This window comes from Protopterus annectens, chromosome 14.part0, assembly GCF_019279795.1.
Source record: "Protopterus annectens isolate FY-2018-M chromosome 14.part0, PAN1.0, whole genome shotgun sequence".
Classification (NCBI taxonomy): Eukaryota; Metazoa; Chordata; order Ceratodontiformes; family Protopteridae; genus Protopterus; species Protopterus annectens.
This window is the reverse complement of record NC_056748.1, coordinates 755946070-755963675: the sequence shown is the minus strand read 5'-3', so window position 1 is coordinate 755963675 and position 17606 is coordinate 755946070. Positions and strand designations below refer to the sequence as shown.

Sequence of the window (17606 nt, the reverse complement as noted above, 5' to 3'; positions counted from 1 at the left end):
AGTATCAAACACATTGCATTTGACAAACTCAGACACACACTCCAAAATGTTAACACACACACACACACACACACACACACACACACACACACACACACACACACACACACACACACACACACACACACACACACACACACACACACACACACACACACACACACACACACACACACACACACACACACACACACACACACACACACACACACACACACACACACACACACACACACACACACACACACACACACACACACACACACACACACACACACACACACACACACACACACACACACACACACACACACACACACACACACACACACACACACACACACACACACACACACACACACACACACACACACACACACACACACACACACACACACACACACACACACACACACACACACACACACACACACACACACATACACACCATACCTCTCAATGTTTTAGGGCAAGAAATCTAGACAAAGCCTAAAATAATGGGGAGACAAATGCTAAAAAATAGGGACAGATTTGAAATATTGCTCTTATAAATAGAGAAAGTTGCTAGAATAACAGAAAGTGTGTTAGCATGCATTTCTCTGAAGGATAGAAAGTCTGAAACTGAAATGTAATGTCATTATTTAGTAGGAAAGAACAATTGTATGACAAAAATCTGGACATTCTGTGAAAATCTGGACAACTGAGTGGTATGACACACACACACACACACACACACACACACACACACACACACACACACACACACACACACACACCACAAAACTTACCCCCTTACATAGCCTGTACTCTAACCCACTCAGAAACACTTACACATATGCACCATTAGACTTATCCACTTACCTAACTATCCTACCTATTTACAAGTGCATAATCTATACTTAAACTTACTCCCTAACTCCATCTTTTACTCCTTGTCTCCTTCCTCTGTTTCCCCTTTTATCACCTTTTTTCCCTTTCTGTTTTCTTTGTTTCTTCTTCTGTAAATATGTATATATATTTTGCTTTTGAAATGTTTCTTTGACTGCAGCAAATATGTTAACTTCCATGTAATTTCAGTTTCCTGTATTCATCTGTTATATGTTTACCTCTACATATAGGCATACTTTTCTATATTCATGTATTTCTTATGTAACCACCATGTTGATATACAAGTTTCTGTTACTCTTCAAGTAACCTAGTCATTTGTAAACAGTGCACTACCCAAGTAGTCAAGTATACATAAATAAATAAATAAAATTAAATAAATAACCAACAAATGCTCAGACATACCATAAAAGTGGGTCTGTGTTGAAATACCGACTGACCATAATATCAAATGGCAGTAGTGTATTGAAACTGACATCACTGAACCAGTATTTCACCAAAATGTCAGTAAAACAAAAAAAAAAAAAAAAAAACAGCTACTTTACAGGGAATCAAGTCCCTCTGAACCCCATACCCCCTGCATATTATATATGCCAACTCGAAGACTGTTCCTTATTGGGGAATGGGCATAAACCATATCCCAAGAAATACCGCCATTTCAGTGAAAAGCCAGTTTGATGATATACATTTCAATATACTGTTGTTTGATATTATGGTCAGTCAGTATTTCAACACAGACCCCCATAAAACCTATCTCTTTACCTAGCCCATAACCTAACCTGCAAACACTCATACACACTCCCACCTAAATCCCACTAACCTTACCTTGAGATAAATAATCAAACTTCCACTGCTTGAATAAAATCACATTGGACATTTTATTTATTTATTTATTTATAGCCATTTGTTAACCGGGTTGGTCCAACTGAGCCAAAGGCCCATTTTCAGTGGAGACCCAAGGAGAAAAGCCCCAAATGCAATTACAGACATGTCAAAGAACAGTAATTAATACAAAAATTAAACATCACAACAGTAATAGTGACAAGAAATTTGTGTCTTTCGGCTCTTCCCGGTTAGGGGTCGCCACAGCAGAACTCCGGTTCGCTAATGATTGGCAGTTGATTTTTACGTACCGGCTTGCCAGGCCTGACGCACAACCTTAAACGAAGGTATGCCCATTCACGCATGTCTCCATGCAGATGCAATGATGGATATGTATGTCGAATTTTAATTCATTGTCAGTTATAACACCAAGTAATTTTGTATGGGGTTCTGGTCTGATAGTGGTATTGTTGAGGGAGGTAATAGAGAAAGTGGAGTTGTGTGTTGCCAGGGTTTTAAGAAGGAAAAATAGAAGTTTAGTTATTTTTGGATTTAGAATTAGTTGATTATCAGTGAGCCAGGTTTTGATGGATGTAAAAGTGTCTTGGGTAAGAGCAAGGAGTTCTGGGCAGTAGTAATAAGGGTTGAGTCGTCAGCATATTGTAAAAGTGTGGAGAGGTTGATAGCAGACATAAACTGTTAGTAAAAATATTGAACAAGGGAGCACCCAATATATAACCTTGGGGGACACCGGTGTCAACAGGAAGAAATGGGGAGGTGACAGTTTTCCAGTGTATAGATTGTTTTCTATTAGATAAGTAGCTAGAAAGCCAGCTTAAAGAGGGGGTAGAGAGATGAAGGTCAGAGAGTTTAGTTATCAGTTTAGAGTGAGAGACAGTATCAAATGCTTTGGTGAGGTTGAGGAATAAGCAGGAAACATGTAGGTTGGTGTCACAGGCTTCTGCTACTGTTTAGGTGAATGAGAGTAGAGCTATTGATGTACTGTGGTGGGGTCTGAAGCCATGTTGGGTGGGAGTAAGAAGGTTATTAGATAGCAGGTGCTTAAGTAGCTGAGTGTGCACATACTTTTCTAGAATTTTGGAAAGGGGGTATAGTATAGCAATGGGATGATAGTCGGATGGCTCAGTGGAGTTTCCTCCTTTGTGAAGAGGGATTGTGTAGAAGGATTTCCATACATCTGGGACAAGATATTCAGTAATAGAATGATTAATAAGGATAAAGACAGGGTAAGCGATAGCATTGTCAGCAATTTTAAGAAAGTAGGAAGGTACATTGTCAACAGAGGGAGAGCAGAGCTTAAGTTTATTTAGTTGGGATTTGATGAAAGTAATGAGAACTGGTTGTAGGGAGAATGTATTGGAGGAAGGAGGACTAGGATGTAAAGGTAGAGAGGAGAGTGTAGTTAGTTTTTGAATTGTTTCAATAAAATAATTATTTAAAAGAGCAGCAGTTTCTGAGGCAGTATTGAGAGGGAATGGGTTGGGGGTAGGACGATTAACAGGGTGGAGGATATTATTTATGGTAGACCAACATTTTTTAGGGTGGTTATGTGGGCTACTTTGGCTGGAGGCAAAGAATGTTTTTTTTTTATCTCTGGTAACTATTTTTTACACCTATTTCTAAGTTCCTTTAAGCTTTGGAGTTAGGGAGGAGTTTTATTTCTGGCCCAAGTTTTCAGGCAGCATCCCTCAGATGCACGATAGAGCATGTTTGCTTAGTTAACCAGGGAGCACATTTTGATTTTACCCTGATTTTCCTGGAAGGTGCCATGGAATTCAGTACATCTACAAACAGAGCACTGAAAGAAGATACAGCATCATTAAGGATGAGGTTTTTAAAGAAGGACCAGTTTATGTTGGACAAAGTGGAGATGAAATTGTCTGGACTGAAGTGAGTCAGATCACGACATTCTCTGTATAGGTGTTCTTTGGGAGGGTATTGGGAGTATGTATGGATATAAATAGTGGAATGGTCACTTAGAGAGTTAGGGAGAATGCCAGGGTGATGGTAGAGACAAGAGTCAGAAGTAAGGATCCAGTCTGTTATAGATCCTGAAGTAGAGGTTCTGTTGTGCCTGGTAGGGGAAGATATTAGTTGGTGGAAGCTGTACAAATTGAGACTATGTGTAGGAGATGAGGAAGAAAGAGTGGTGCAATCTGTATTTATGTTTTTACACAGTCAAACAATTTCCCATTTGACATACTATCTGACACTCACATATATAATATAATCAAGTTATACTGATCAATGTGTACAGAATATATTTTATGACCTAATTTTATTTATTTATTTCCTTGGCATTTTTTTACAGGGAAAGTCTGAATGGGTCATGAGGTATCCATTTTCAGCGGATGCCCAGGCAGAAAAGCTCCAGATACATATGGTTAACAGAATAAAAAACTAGACAGACAAAGTAAAGTGATAACATTCAAGCAAAAATATGAAAACAACACATTCCCTTGTCAGAATGAGAACTTAACAGACTTAATAAAGTCATAACACTCAAGTACAAGATTTGAAAAACTACACATTAGTTGGTCAGAATAAAAATTCAACAGATATAATAAAGTCATAGTGTTCAAGCATAAATTATATAGAAAGACTGATAATAGGAAGATGCAGCATTATTTACATAAGAGATGATTATCAGAATGATTATTAATATTACACAGTCATGAAATATGATAACAGATTATACTGGTGAAGATGTAGGATAGTACGAGTCGAAAAGGGTAGAGTGTGATAGATGGGATAGTAGGACTAGATGTAGAAAAGTATTAGTGTAACCACAGGGGAGTATGTTTAGAGGAAGGGAGGGCAGACTATGTTAGTAGGGAGGGCAGACTATGTTAGTAGTGAGGACAGAGAGAGTAGAGGTAGAAAAAAATATAAGAGTACCTCAGCCTGGGCTCATACAGGAGCAAATTCAAGCTTTCTTAAAGTATTCTTTTATAAAGTTTTGAAGGAGTGCAGGTTAGTAGCAATTTTGGTAGTTAAAGGAAGGGAGTTCCACTGTTTTGCCACAGAGCAGGAATAAAGGCTTAGGCATGGGATTTTGTTAGGTTTACAAGTTTTGATGAGATGTTTGTCTTCAGATGTGAAATGTTTATTTAGAATGTAGAAGTTAATTAATGGGCTAAGAGCAGGACAAGTCAGTGGGCTGTGGATGATGTTGTATACCATAGTAAGTTGTAAGAATTGGAGGTGAGAGTAAGCTCAAGCCATATTAGGGAATGTAGGCCTTTACAGTGATGAGTTAGAGGGGTTGTGTTTATGGCAAATTTGGCAATTTTGTTACAGCAACTTTCTATTTTTTTCTTCTTAGGGAGGTATGTAAGTTAGTTAGAATGACATAACCCTTTCTTAATAAGTAAATGAATTTAACATTTGAGTCTTAACATTATTTACTATATTACAAAGAAAAGGAGTCTCAGTAGTAAAAAGTCATTTTTTTTGTAAAACCTTATCAGATGGAACTTTTACAAGAAAATTACCTGAACTGAGATGTGTGGATCATCACCAGGTAGAAATGACTCTCCTCCATCCTTTCTCCACTCAATAGATGCCATTGGATATGCAAAAACCTCACAACCAAAAATCACATCTTCCCCTGTCACATTCCAAGTGTCATATGGAGGTGTTAATATCTGAGGCACTGCAAGAATAAATAAATTCCAGAGATTAAAATGTACTGCATGAAACAGGTCAAATATTGTTATAAAATAATCAGCTCTGAATGCTGGTACTATCTGGTCAAGTCACTTAGCCAAACAATGCCCCTGGTTCAACCATGAAAAGAGAAACTTGTGTCCAGTAGATTTACCCATTTCACAAATAAATAAATAAACTGGCCAAAATGATAATACAGTTGTTATTTTTTAGCTGAAAATAATTTGTCCTGATCTCGTTTTCTTACTCTCAGTATTGCTCCTTGCTTATAAACTACCTGTCATTTTAAATATATATATATATATATATATATATATATATATATATATATATATGTATGTATATATATATATATATATATATTAGTACATATCTTGCATTATTTTCTAAAGGCAGAGTACATTACTGTAATATTTATGTGATTAACTGTATCTAAATTACTTGTGATAGAATGAGTGCACTGATTATGCCCTAAAATCAACAGAAAAATAATCTTATTATAGAGAGGTTCATGTATAAGAACTTTGCTTTAGCATGCTTTTTATAGATATAAGTAAGTAAAGCACATACTGAATTTAACACAGAACTGCACAGCTCTCTGCTTTAAAACTTGGAACGCACTTGCATTGCATCACAAACTGCAGCCAGAACAAAAATGCATCATACCTCTCACTGCCCCTGATTTTTGTTGCTTAATAGCAATTCTATTTGTCATATACTCTGTCTGCATTCAGCTTTAAAATGACAGTGTAAAATTTAGGCTCATGCACTGTCCCCATGGTGTAATATGTTTTGGAGAATAATGCTTTTCTCCTGTGATTATATTATAATTCTCAATATGTAAGACCATGAAAATGAATGTACTCGGCTTACTTTTATTTTATATCTGTAAAAGAACGTCTTATGAAATCTCACTGATCATTCTAAAGCATACCTTAAGAAGACTGAGTTTAAAATACAAAGAAAGAAATCTTGCATCTGAATCAATGAACTTTCACATCAACATCATGCATACCTGTTCCTACCATACTTTTTTAACGGGTAACACATCAGAGCAGCCACCCCCCCCATATGTTCGAAAGTATTATGGTTTGATCTCCTGTCATAACCCTTGGCCATGTGTTCTCAAAATAGATTTAAGGAAGTCACTCCTCATGCCTTGCTTTCAATGTAAATTCATTGAATCCATTTTGAGAACACATCATAACTTGGCTATGGTCATAAACCTGAATATAATCCTCTGTATTACGCCTTCTGTTAGTCCTGTACAATTTTGTTATTGCTGTTAATGTTTCCACATTGCAGTTTAGAGTTTAACTCCTTGAAATGCCAGGGAAAATTGAAACTTCCCAGATGGACTATCCCAGTCACAATATATGTAAATAATTCAGTAAATAAGTAAATTAAATAAAGTTGCAATAAAGCACTGCAAGATGTGTGTTATTATACCATCTTATTTCTCCCTTTGACAATTTATATTTCCCTGTGCACTGGATACATTTAGCACTATAACATTATACTGTGCTGAAGTGTTAATGATCCTGAACACAAAAGTTAGGAAGAAATTAAGATACTGTCATATTTCAGCAGCTGCATATATCCTGACATTTTCATAGATGAAAATGTCGCATAGCTTTACTTTACCAGCTCTAGCAAACTAACACACTACACTTACATTTCTAAAAACAATGAGAACTACAAGGATTCTGCATTGCTAACACAGATGTCAACATTGTCAAAACATGGGCTACAAGATCAACATCTGCAACAAGTCTAATTTTTGTGGCATCTTCTGTATCTTGCATCCAGAACAATAGCAAAAATTGCACCGGGTTTTGTACTTCAGATGTACTTTACACAGTGTAACACTGTATATCTAACATGGCTTAGAGGTAAATCACTTTGGCTAGGATGTGCAGGGTCCTGCGATCGAGCCTTGCAGAGGCTGTTTATTTTTTGGGTTGGGAGGGTGGCCTAATGGTTAAGGTGTTTGCCTTACAAACACAAGGTGCAGGGTTTGAGTCTCACAAGGGATAATTGACTAAGCTTAAAATGGCTCGCAAGGGCGGTTAGCTTAGTACTAATCTATGAACCTATGCTACCTTACAACAGATCAAATAAATAAAAAAAAAACTCTAATGTTTTATATCTGGCAGTTGGCACAGAGGGTTAAGGCTGTGAGCCATAGCTCCAGAAGTACAGGATTTGATTCACACACCCCTCCTTTGCCTAATGTATGACCTTGAGGAATTCACTTAACCAGATGCTGCCTGGGGCAACTGGAAATTTGTGCTAGGCTCTTCAATGGTAAACTAGATTGTAAGCATAGTCACCATTGTGAAGAAAATGAAAACACTGCCATCTGTGTTAGCATGTCTGGCAGGAGATTTGTAAATATTCTCAGATTAACTTGTATTGTATACCAGCATGTCTAATTGTGAAAATGTAAATGTGTTTTTTTTTTAATGTTGACTATTTCCCTGTTTTAAACAGAAGGTTTAAATAATCTGTCAGTGTTTTGCTAAACTTTTAATTTCACATGTTTGTGAGGGAGATTCTAAAGTACTGTGGAGAATCAGCTGAACAGTAGGTGATGTAATTAGAATGTTCCTGGTTGCTAGGTGATTAATTGAACAGCTGATTGACAGGAAAAATAACATTTTCAAACAGCTGACTGTTATTTTTAAAATAAGACAGTTGAGACTGTTAAGCTATGCAGTTAGTCAAGTGTTGAGCAGTTTGTGAAGAGCAGCTGTTTGCGAAGAGTTGCAGTCAGTTACAGTGCTATGCAGTGATACCTGAAGAAAAGAGAACTCACCAAAAACTGTAAGCCTGCCTTTGCCTTGCTGTTATATGTTAGTTTAGATCAGGGATAGTATTCTCTAGTTAGATTAGGAAAGCTTAGTTATTAAGATAGAGTTTTTCTAAAAAGATCAGGGACAGTATTCTCTAGTTAGATTAGGAAGGCTTAGTTATTAAGGTAGAATATTTCTAAAATGATGGACTTCTACAGTTTAAGTTTATATTTCTGGTGATTGAATTCTGATATTTATTGAAAGCTATTGATTTACACTCTTGGAATCATTTTACTTACAGGTTTATAGGTTAGTACTAGGCTAACTGCACTTTCAGGCCATTTTAAGCCTAGCCAGTTACCCCATATGAGAATCAGACCCTGTACCTTTATTAAATGTTTTTATTACTTTACATTGCAGCTGGAAATCAATGTATTCTTTAGAGATTAGTGGGTGTTTATACCTGTTTGCTACTCCCTAGGTCACCTCAAATGCCTGGTCGCTTCTGGTCATAGCTATCATTTACTTTGATATTTAATTTTCATAATTGGACACCTCTTCAGAAGGGCATGAGGACACTCTAAGTGGTGGCAGCATTACCTTATTATTTTGGGGAAGGGACGCATCTGGAAATCTGTGTCAGGCTTTTCCAGAAGTGTTTGGATGTGTGTAAGATTTAAATTTTACTTTGTGTGTGAGTGTATCAGTGGTCTTAAACTGGAACACATTGCTCTGAATTATAATAAGTAGTTACATTAGGGGTGGACAGAAGAATACAGTCCAATCCCTGATTATTGAGCATGTTCCTGTTGTGGTCTTAGGGGAAAATTGTGAAATATTACTCCTGTTTAAGGGGCAGACTCACATTGGAGTCAGTAGTGAGGATTGAAGCTCCTTAGTTACTGACCCAGGATAGTAAGGGGCATCACATTAATTGGTAGCAGTTCAGTGGAGTATTGGCCAGACGTCACAGCTACCTATGGATGCATGGCAAGTCAATAAAACCCTTAAATCCACAAATGTCCAAAAGACACTTCAGTGTCCTGAATGAGCTAAAATTAAGCATTTAATTAAATGAGTAAATGTAGCAATAAGTAACATGACACACAATCAGACCATGAACAAGCTAAATCAATCTGAAACTGAAAATACAATTCGGACTTGAAATACAGTAAGTATCTAAATGACAAGCTGAACCATAACAATAGCAGTTTGCATCAGATGCAATAAACAGAGCTTCATAAAACTGCACCAGAAAATCTGAAGATCAAAATGCTTCAACCAAACTTCCTGTGACTATGATCTCTGTTCTGGTAATTAGAAGGATAATTAATTAATTAATTTAGTTAACCTATTTGCTTATTTAGTAAGTAGGCAAATACATGTCATCCAAAGACTCTTTATCCATGACTCAGGCCAATCAAAATGAACTGTATTAACAAACTTTCCAAACATGGACAGAGTTGCATTTCCTACTCCTAATGAATAGTGCTTTTTTCCATCTGAATAATAAGTAAAATGTTGCTACAGTATGATAAGGGGACAGGATTGTATATTTAGCCTAGCCATAAGAAAACAAGAGGTAAGTTCAGGAACACTTGCAGTATATTGATCTAAAATATACAAACACAGGTAATGTAGTTAAATATTAATGGGACAGTTTAACTTGTAGATTCTGTGTAAAAAGGTACCACAAACACATAAGTGAAGAAGTGCCCATGGAGGTCAAGGAAGAAAACATAATGGACTGGTTGCCCACTGTCTCTCTAGAATCTATATATATGTTATTCATTTTTAGGTGTAGGTGGACCTGGACATTATTCCGTATTCCAGCTGGTAAGGGCTACAAAGTGAGAAATGATTTCTATGCTGAAAAGGTAAGTGCATTCTGAGTAGTCAGACGCCTTGTACTCACATCTTGCAGTCAAAGCATTCTGAATAGAAACAAACTGTAAGATGAAACTTTGCCCCAGTTCTAGCCTGGAAGCAGAATGTATCCAACCTGGATATAACTAACAAAAGCTCTTGCATTGGATATATCTCTTTGAAAACACACCTGCACCCACATTACAATCAAACTATATCACCTTCATAGCTAATTGTATTCCTTTTAAGATGAATACTCTATCATTTTCAAAAATATAACCCCTGTTTCATTATTATAAACTTAAAACAAGTCCTTTGCATTGCACGACGGTTTGGAATGGCTTATGAAAGCAGAGTAGCACCAGCTATCACATGCATCAATCTCAGAAGGAGGATTCTTACCAGTACAATGAGATAATGTTGATAAAGTCCTCCTTTTGAAACCTCATTCACCCTGCTGGTGTAATACAAGAAAGCAGTAAAAATGCTCATTATTTTAGTTAAGCAGCATTGGACTGCAGAAGTCAGAGAATGGGTATGACAACATATGCAATTTGAAATCACATCCTTACATTTGTGTCTCTGAACTCCTAGCATCATTTAAGGCTTGCTCAGATATTAAACTAACCCTGAGAGCATGATGTCTGAAACCTACGAAATCCATTCAGGTCAGCTCCTAGTCTAATGGTATATGGACAAAATAAATATTAGGGGGTTACAGCATCCAAGAAATTATCAGGGACATCTGTTATGAACCTGACTACAATACTTAAACATCCTTAAGAAATGTCAACTCTTCGGAGACACTATGGCTGCCATTAATTATCGAGTTCTTGCAATACAAATTACACTTCTCCTGAAAGTATCCTATGTACTAACTCATATTATAAGTCAATGAAACAATAGCGATATTAAAAATTCTAAAAACTTTGCCTGAATTTTATTTGGTAGAAGGCCAAGAGAAAAACTGGCAGTAGCTACTGGGCACACACATAAGTAATAGATGAAGGCAAAATGGTACACACTGCATACCTTGACCTGGCCTAAGCTTTTCACTGTAATGCACAAACTTTTATAAGCAGTATAGTATACAATAATTAAACCCACAAAAAACAGCAAAAAAGAAACACAAGTGGTATATACATTGAGAAAGGGCAAATGACTAAACATTTTTACTAGTAAAAGTTAAACATAGTATGTACAGTAAAATGGAAATACCAGTAGTATATAAATTGTGGTGAGGCAGATGACTAATCATTTTCACAACTCAAACAGAAACATAATAGGAGGTAAAACATTGTATGTACAGGTGACTATTGTATTGAAATCATTGATGGTAGGCATACCTAGGTGTAGATCAGCAAGGTGAGATAGAGATAGTAGGAGTGAGTGGGACGGGGAGAGTGTGGACAGAAATAGCAGGAGGGAGGGAGGGGTGGATTATACTAGGTAAAAGGAGAGAGAGAGAGAGAGAAAGAGGGATTTTTGAGAGGGATGGATAGTAAGACAGAGCGAGGGAGAGGGTGAAGGCATTATAAGCCAGGGATAGGACCATTAAATCATGCATTATACCTAATTTCAAAAAAGGGAATGCTTCTCAGATTAATTATATATACAAGTGAGCCTAACACCTCCTCTTTGTGAATTCTTTTATCAGTGTCTATTAGGTATTATGAAGAATGAACTTAAGGTTTGCAAATGTTCATTGTGTATTAATGAACAAAGTGGAACTTTATGACCGGTAACTAGTTATGGACATTGGACTAAATTGTGCAGTAATATTCCTGGACTTAGATAAAGCTTTTTACTTCCTAAAGCCATGGCACAGTATACAACTCTCTATTCAAATATAGATGTAACACCTATTTAACATGCTGGATAAGGAACTAATTAGCAGGATATGGTCGATCCATCATCAGCTATAGTCACATATCTGAACTAGCACTAGTTCATTATGGTATTCCTCAGGGGTCGGTATTTAATCCAGTGTTATGCAACCTTGTCTTTAATCAGCTGCAAGTCAGTAGCAGGCAGCATCAGTATCAGATATTGTAACTGTGACCATGAAGTGCCTTGTATTGACCAAATATTGGGAAGTAAGATGTTGGGCATTGTTATTTCTGACACCAAGCATTGGTATTGCCAGTACATGCAAAAATCATTACCTATAAAATCAGTATCAAGTTATTTGAAATACCTAGTGTTGAAAAGGTAATTTTCAAGCCACAATTCATTTAACTGGCCATCTCTGGCACATACTGAAGCACAAAAATTGACAATGAGTATGGTGTTAGTAGCAGCAACATTTGCTCTCATAGACAGCATCATTTAAGAAAAGCACAGCAAAGCCGGGGTGTTTGGCTCCCACATAAGTAAATTTATACTGCATATCAGCAACCTTTGAAATGCAGCAGAATGAAAAGTAACTGGTGTTGGACCCATGAAGACAGAAGACTCCAGCCGTAGAAAACATTTTTAGACACGTTCTGAATGACATCTTTTCCAGCATTCCTGAACTTAGTACCTGGCAAATGGTACAGCCTACCTCATTGACTGCATGTTCACAGTTGCCTCTGCCAACTCATATTCTACTGTAGAAAGAGATTACACTTAAGCCTTCTATCCAAAATATTAGAAAAACTAGTACACGTGCAGTTAACAGATCACCTGATGTCAAAATCAAAATTGCTATACACAACATAGATTTAGACAAGGCTGCAGTACACAAACATTGTTAATTGATATGATAAGTACTGTTGCTTACCACTGTGAGTACAGCATTTAATTTTCAAGATTTCTCCAAAGGTTTTACTACTATTAATCATAACATTTTAAGGCACAGCTGAAGACAGTTGGCTGCCCTCCAACAATATTGCAGTGGTTTAAATCGTACTTAAATGACAGTACCCAAACAATAGCATGACAAAACTGCCTATCCAGCTCAGTTAACTGCAATATAACAGTGGCAAAAACTCCATTCTTGGCCTCTTTCTTTTTAGTATCACTGCAAACATCATGTGCCAACACTTTGAAAACCTTAAGCTTCTGCAATACGCTGATGACTCCTCTGTATCATGCAATGAGAAAACACAGGCACCATGGTATCCGAAATATAAATATACATAGTATTTATCAGTTAATTAAAGAACTGCCACCTAATTTTAAATGTGGAAATATATGTTGTCAAAATTTACATTAACATTGAAACTACACACATTGCAAATGCCTTGTTGTTTCCATAGGCAATAAACTCACATTCTTAGAATACCAATGCTACTGTAAAATGCATTAATAAAGGATTGTGTTCCTGTACTGCATCAATAACCTCTGATCCCATCATGCCAGACAATCAATATCAAACAATATGCATTTCCCTAGACTCTTCTACGGATGCAGTGCCGTTGGTAGCATTAACAAAACTAAAACTCACATACTGCAAAACAGCAAAATTCTCTGGCCTGCCTCAAACCAGTAATAATGCCTGCATGCCCTTAGACCTTTTAAAGTGGATGTTCTACAATAACAACTTTAATCACATTCTGTTCGTGCACAAACTGCCTCATAAAATCAATAGCCGTCCTTAGCATCATTACTTACATGGCATTTTTCAGTTGCAACTTTCAGACCTAACAACAAATGTTACCTTCCCCATTCCTAAACTTAACATCAGAATTAGAGAAATAAGGCACGTAACTTCTTCCTGTACAGATAATGGAACTCACTCATACTTAAGCCAATTTAAACTATCCTGCAAATACAACTTTCAAATAAAAAATGCATAATTCTAACAAATCACAGCTTTTCTTTTATCTTAAACATATTTATTAATTCATCATAAAACAGGGGTACATATATATTAATAGAAATAAAATCATAGTAACGTTTTTCATTGTTATTTTTATGCAGTTTACAAAAATGTTTTCTTATTAACATTTTAATTCCCTCCACCATTACATTAATTGCTCAGTGCCTGAATTTACCTGAACCTCACTTAACCTTTATTTTGCATGTATTGCTCCCATAAAGTTGATGTATTTCTATGTAATTGCTATTTCCCTTTTCTAAAGATCCTACCTCCAGTTATTTTATCTCTTTTACAAGGGTATATACTAGAGCTACAATTGGTTTAGATTATGATTTCTATTGTTTAGCAACTGCGTTTTTCACAGCCAATCAAACTTAACTTAATAAGGCCTTACTATGCCCAAACAATTCACATCCTGTATCCAAACCTCTCAACCTCTTACAGCAAGAAACCTGGACAAAGCCTAAAATAATTGGGGGGCACATGCCCAAAAATAGGGACAGATTTTAAATATTGATCTTACAAACTTAGGAAGTTGCTAGAATAACAGAATTTGTGTTAACACGCAATTTCTGAATGATATGAAGTCCTGAAATTCAAATGTATGTCATTATTTAGTACCTTTTTCTTCAGTGATTTGTCAGAAAACCACATTTTACAAGACACAGACCAAAAATATGAGGCACAAATCTGGACATTCAGCGGAAAACTGGACAATTGAGAAGTATGCATATATCCCAGCTCCAAAAAAATGATTTCCCCCCAATATTTCTAAAAAAAGTACTCTGTGGGGAATTTTTTAAATCTGCCAACTCTTTCCATTCCCAGAAAAAATGCCCCCAAACATGTCTCTCTTTTCCAGCACACCTCCAGCATGTGCTATCTACCTGAGGGAAAAATCTTCAGAAGTCTGCTTGGGGTATAAAGTTGTGTAGTTACATATCTCTTTAATGTGGAATTATTCAGATGACTTTTACTTCTGCAGAGTTTGTATTTATTGACTGACATTGGTGGATTGTAATGACAGAAGTCTGAGTGGCCTTTTATAGTTGAAATATTCTGAAATGGGTAGTTTTGTTATTATTGGTTCATACCTTTTGTTTCATTGCTTACTGGAAAAATGTTTAAAACTACAAATTTAAAACACACTCTTAACAAATGGTGCTGTAGTACACAAGGACTGTAATTTAATACAACCAGGAAGGTGAATCAAAGAATACATGCATGTATGCATGGACCTAAAAATGTGTGCAAGGGGCCAATAGTTTGAAAGCAGCCCAAAGATAAACTTAATCTGCCACTGGCCAGATGCATTTTCTTTGAATCTGGGTTTCAGTACAGTTTCAACTAATGTGAGATTCAAGGACAGAAAAGTCTGTTAATGTTGTGGGACTGTATTGTTTTATTTAGCAAATAGCTATAGATATTTGTGCTATAAAATTTAAAATAAAAGTTTTAAATTAAATCAAAATATCTCTAGTCATTGTAGAAGTACAGAAAAAAATAATATGCACACTGACAAGTTAAAACAGTGTGTATGGCAACTTGGGGGAAATTAATGGGAACCTAGAATGTTTGCTTCCAGGGGGGTTGGGGGGTGGTGATACATTACCCTCCCTAGGGTCCCTTTTAAATGTGATCTAGCTCTGGGTACCAAGGTACAGAAGGAGGTGCTTCAAAGAAAAAGTCACAGAATATAGGGTTCAAGGCTACAGAGAAATAATGATACTGACTTTTGCATTTAACAATTGTTATGGAAATTGGCGTATTTCATAACAGTGCTGTGAATAAGTGTCTTACAATGTCATATATGGGAGTTTAGTTCAAGGCTTTAAATGAATTATGCAAACATAGGGTCTGACATGAGCAAAGAGTTAAATGCATTAGCATAAATGTTGTATAACAATGAGCAGAATAATAAACATTTTTAATATTTGGATTAATATTTTACTAAACCTGTAGCAGCATGATATAGTAAGATATAATTCAGAAGCTGACATGAGTCTGTACCAATATGGCCAATACATGACCTCTTATCCACCACACCCATAGAGGTATAATAGTTTGTTTATGCTTCCAGCATGAAAATTATATTTATCATCTGCCAGCATTAGCCCCTTACCTAGTAGACTTTTACATGACTAAAAGAAAAGTACAGTTATGTACACTTTCCATAAATGTAGATGTTCGAGTGTATTCACTGTTGCAGTCATCACATTTGGGTTATCTGCTTGCAGGAGCCTTCAGTCGGCCTGATTATCAAAGTCTTGGGGCCTGCGTCGGTTGCTGTCTCATCTTCCATGACGTCAGGTAGTCAGGGGTATAAAGCATGCAGCCAATGCCATTACATCAGTTTTTCTTGCCCTAGATGTCCCTAATGGGAAGCAATTAAATATATATATATATATATCTCCTAGTATGAACCTATGAACCTATCCTAGTATGAACCTATGAACCTATGCTCGACAGAGGCACAGCAAAATAATGGGTATAGTTCCCCATACTAAAGGGGTGGCGTAAGCCACAAAACGATGGGCTAGGCTTGTAAATGCCCTCGGGCAGATAGCCTAGTATGAACCTATGAACCTATATATATATATATATATATATATATATATATATATATATATATATATAAATATACAAGGTTACCCCTCCAACAAAAAATCAAATACACCAAAAAGCTTTTAAGCATAGTAAAGGAGAGTAAAGGTATAGCCAAAAGAAGTCAGGGGGCTGGGGGGAGGGAGGGTAACCAGGACTGCAACAGTGAATACACTCGAACATCTACATTTATGGTAAGTGTACACAACTGTACTATGTTCTTTGTGTTTCACTGTTGCAGTCATCACATTTGGGTAGATTCCCAAAGCTAAGGATGGGAGGAGGCATTTAGATAGCATTAGGACCAGCTATAAGGTCCTGCAAGACTGCAGTGGCAAAGCCAGCTCTGGATTTAGAGAAAATTGATAAATGGTAATGCTTGGTGAAAGTATGTACAGAACTCCAGGTAGAAGCTTCTAGGATGTCCCTGGTAGGTACACCTCTAAGAAAGGCTGTAGAGGCAGATGCAGCTCTGGTTGGATGGGGTCTAATCACCTGTGGGATAGGTTTTCCATGGTGCTTATAGCAAAAAAGAATGCAATGGCCTATCCATTTAGAAATGGTTTGCTTTGAAATAGCCTTCCCCTCTGCCCCTGCAGCAAATGCCACTAGCTGTTGTTCAGATTTCCTTTGAGGTTTAGTCCTGTCCAAATAGAACCTAAGTTGTCTGTGCACATCTAAGGAGTGCAATATCCTTTCCCCTTTGTTCTGTGGATTAGAAAAGAAGGTTGGCAAATGAATGGACTGATTAAGAGCCACACTGGATACCATCTTGGGCATGAAGGAGGGACTGGTCCTGAGGTACACCCTGTCCACATGAAAGATGATGAAAGGCTCCACAACCATAAGGGCCTGTACTTCAGATACCCTTCTTGCTGAAGTAATTGCTAAAAGGAAGGCTGTTTTCCAAGAAAGAAATTTTAACTCTGCACTTGCAGCTGGCTCAAAAGGAGGAAGAGTGAGTTTTTCCAATACAAAGTTAAGGTCCCAGGGTGGAGTTGGGGCTCTCCTGGGCGGTCTTAAGTTTTTGGCCCCTCTGAGGAACTGCTTGAGCAGTGGATGAGAGAAGAGAGGTGGTTCTGTGTTGTAATGAGCTGAAATGGCTGAGGCTTGAATTTTGATGTAGGAAAAAGAAAGGC

General features: G+C 36.9%; 1 protein-coding gene across 2 annotated transcripts in view; it reads right to left on the bottom strand.

The window, feature by feature from the left end:
- KAZALD1 (Kazal type serine peptidase inhibitor domain 1) overlaps positions 1–17606 on the bottom strand; it is a 524245-nt gene that overhangs the window by 122520 nt on the left and 384119 nt on the right. For both annotated transcript variants that reach the window (XM_044056493.1, XM_044056494.1), the window contains exon 3: positions 5223–5383. In XM_044056493.1, the coding sequence (XP_043912428.1) occupies positions 5223–5383 (161 nt within the window). The remainder of the gene's footprint in view (positions 1–5222; positions 5384–17606) is intronic.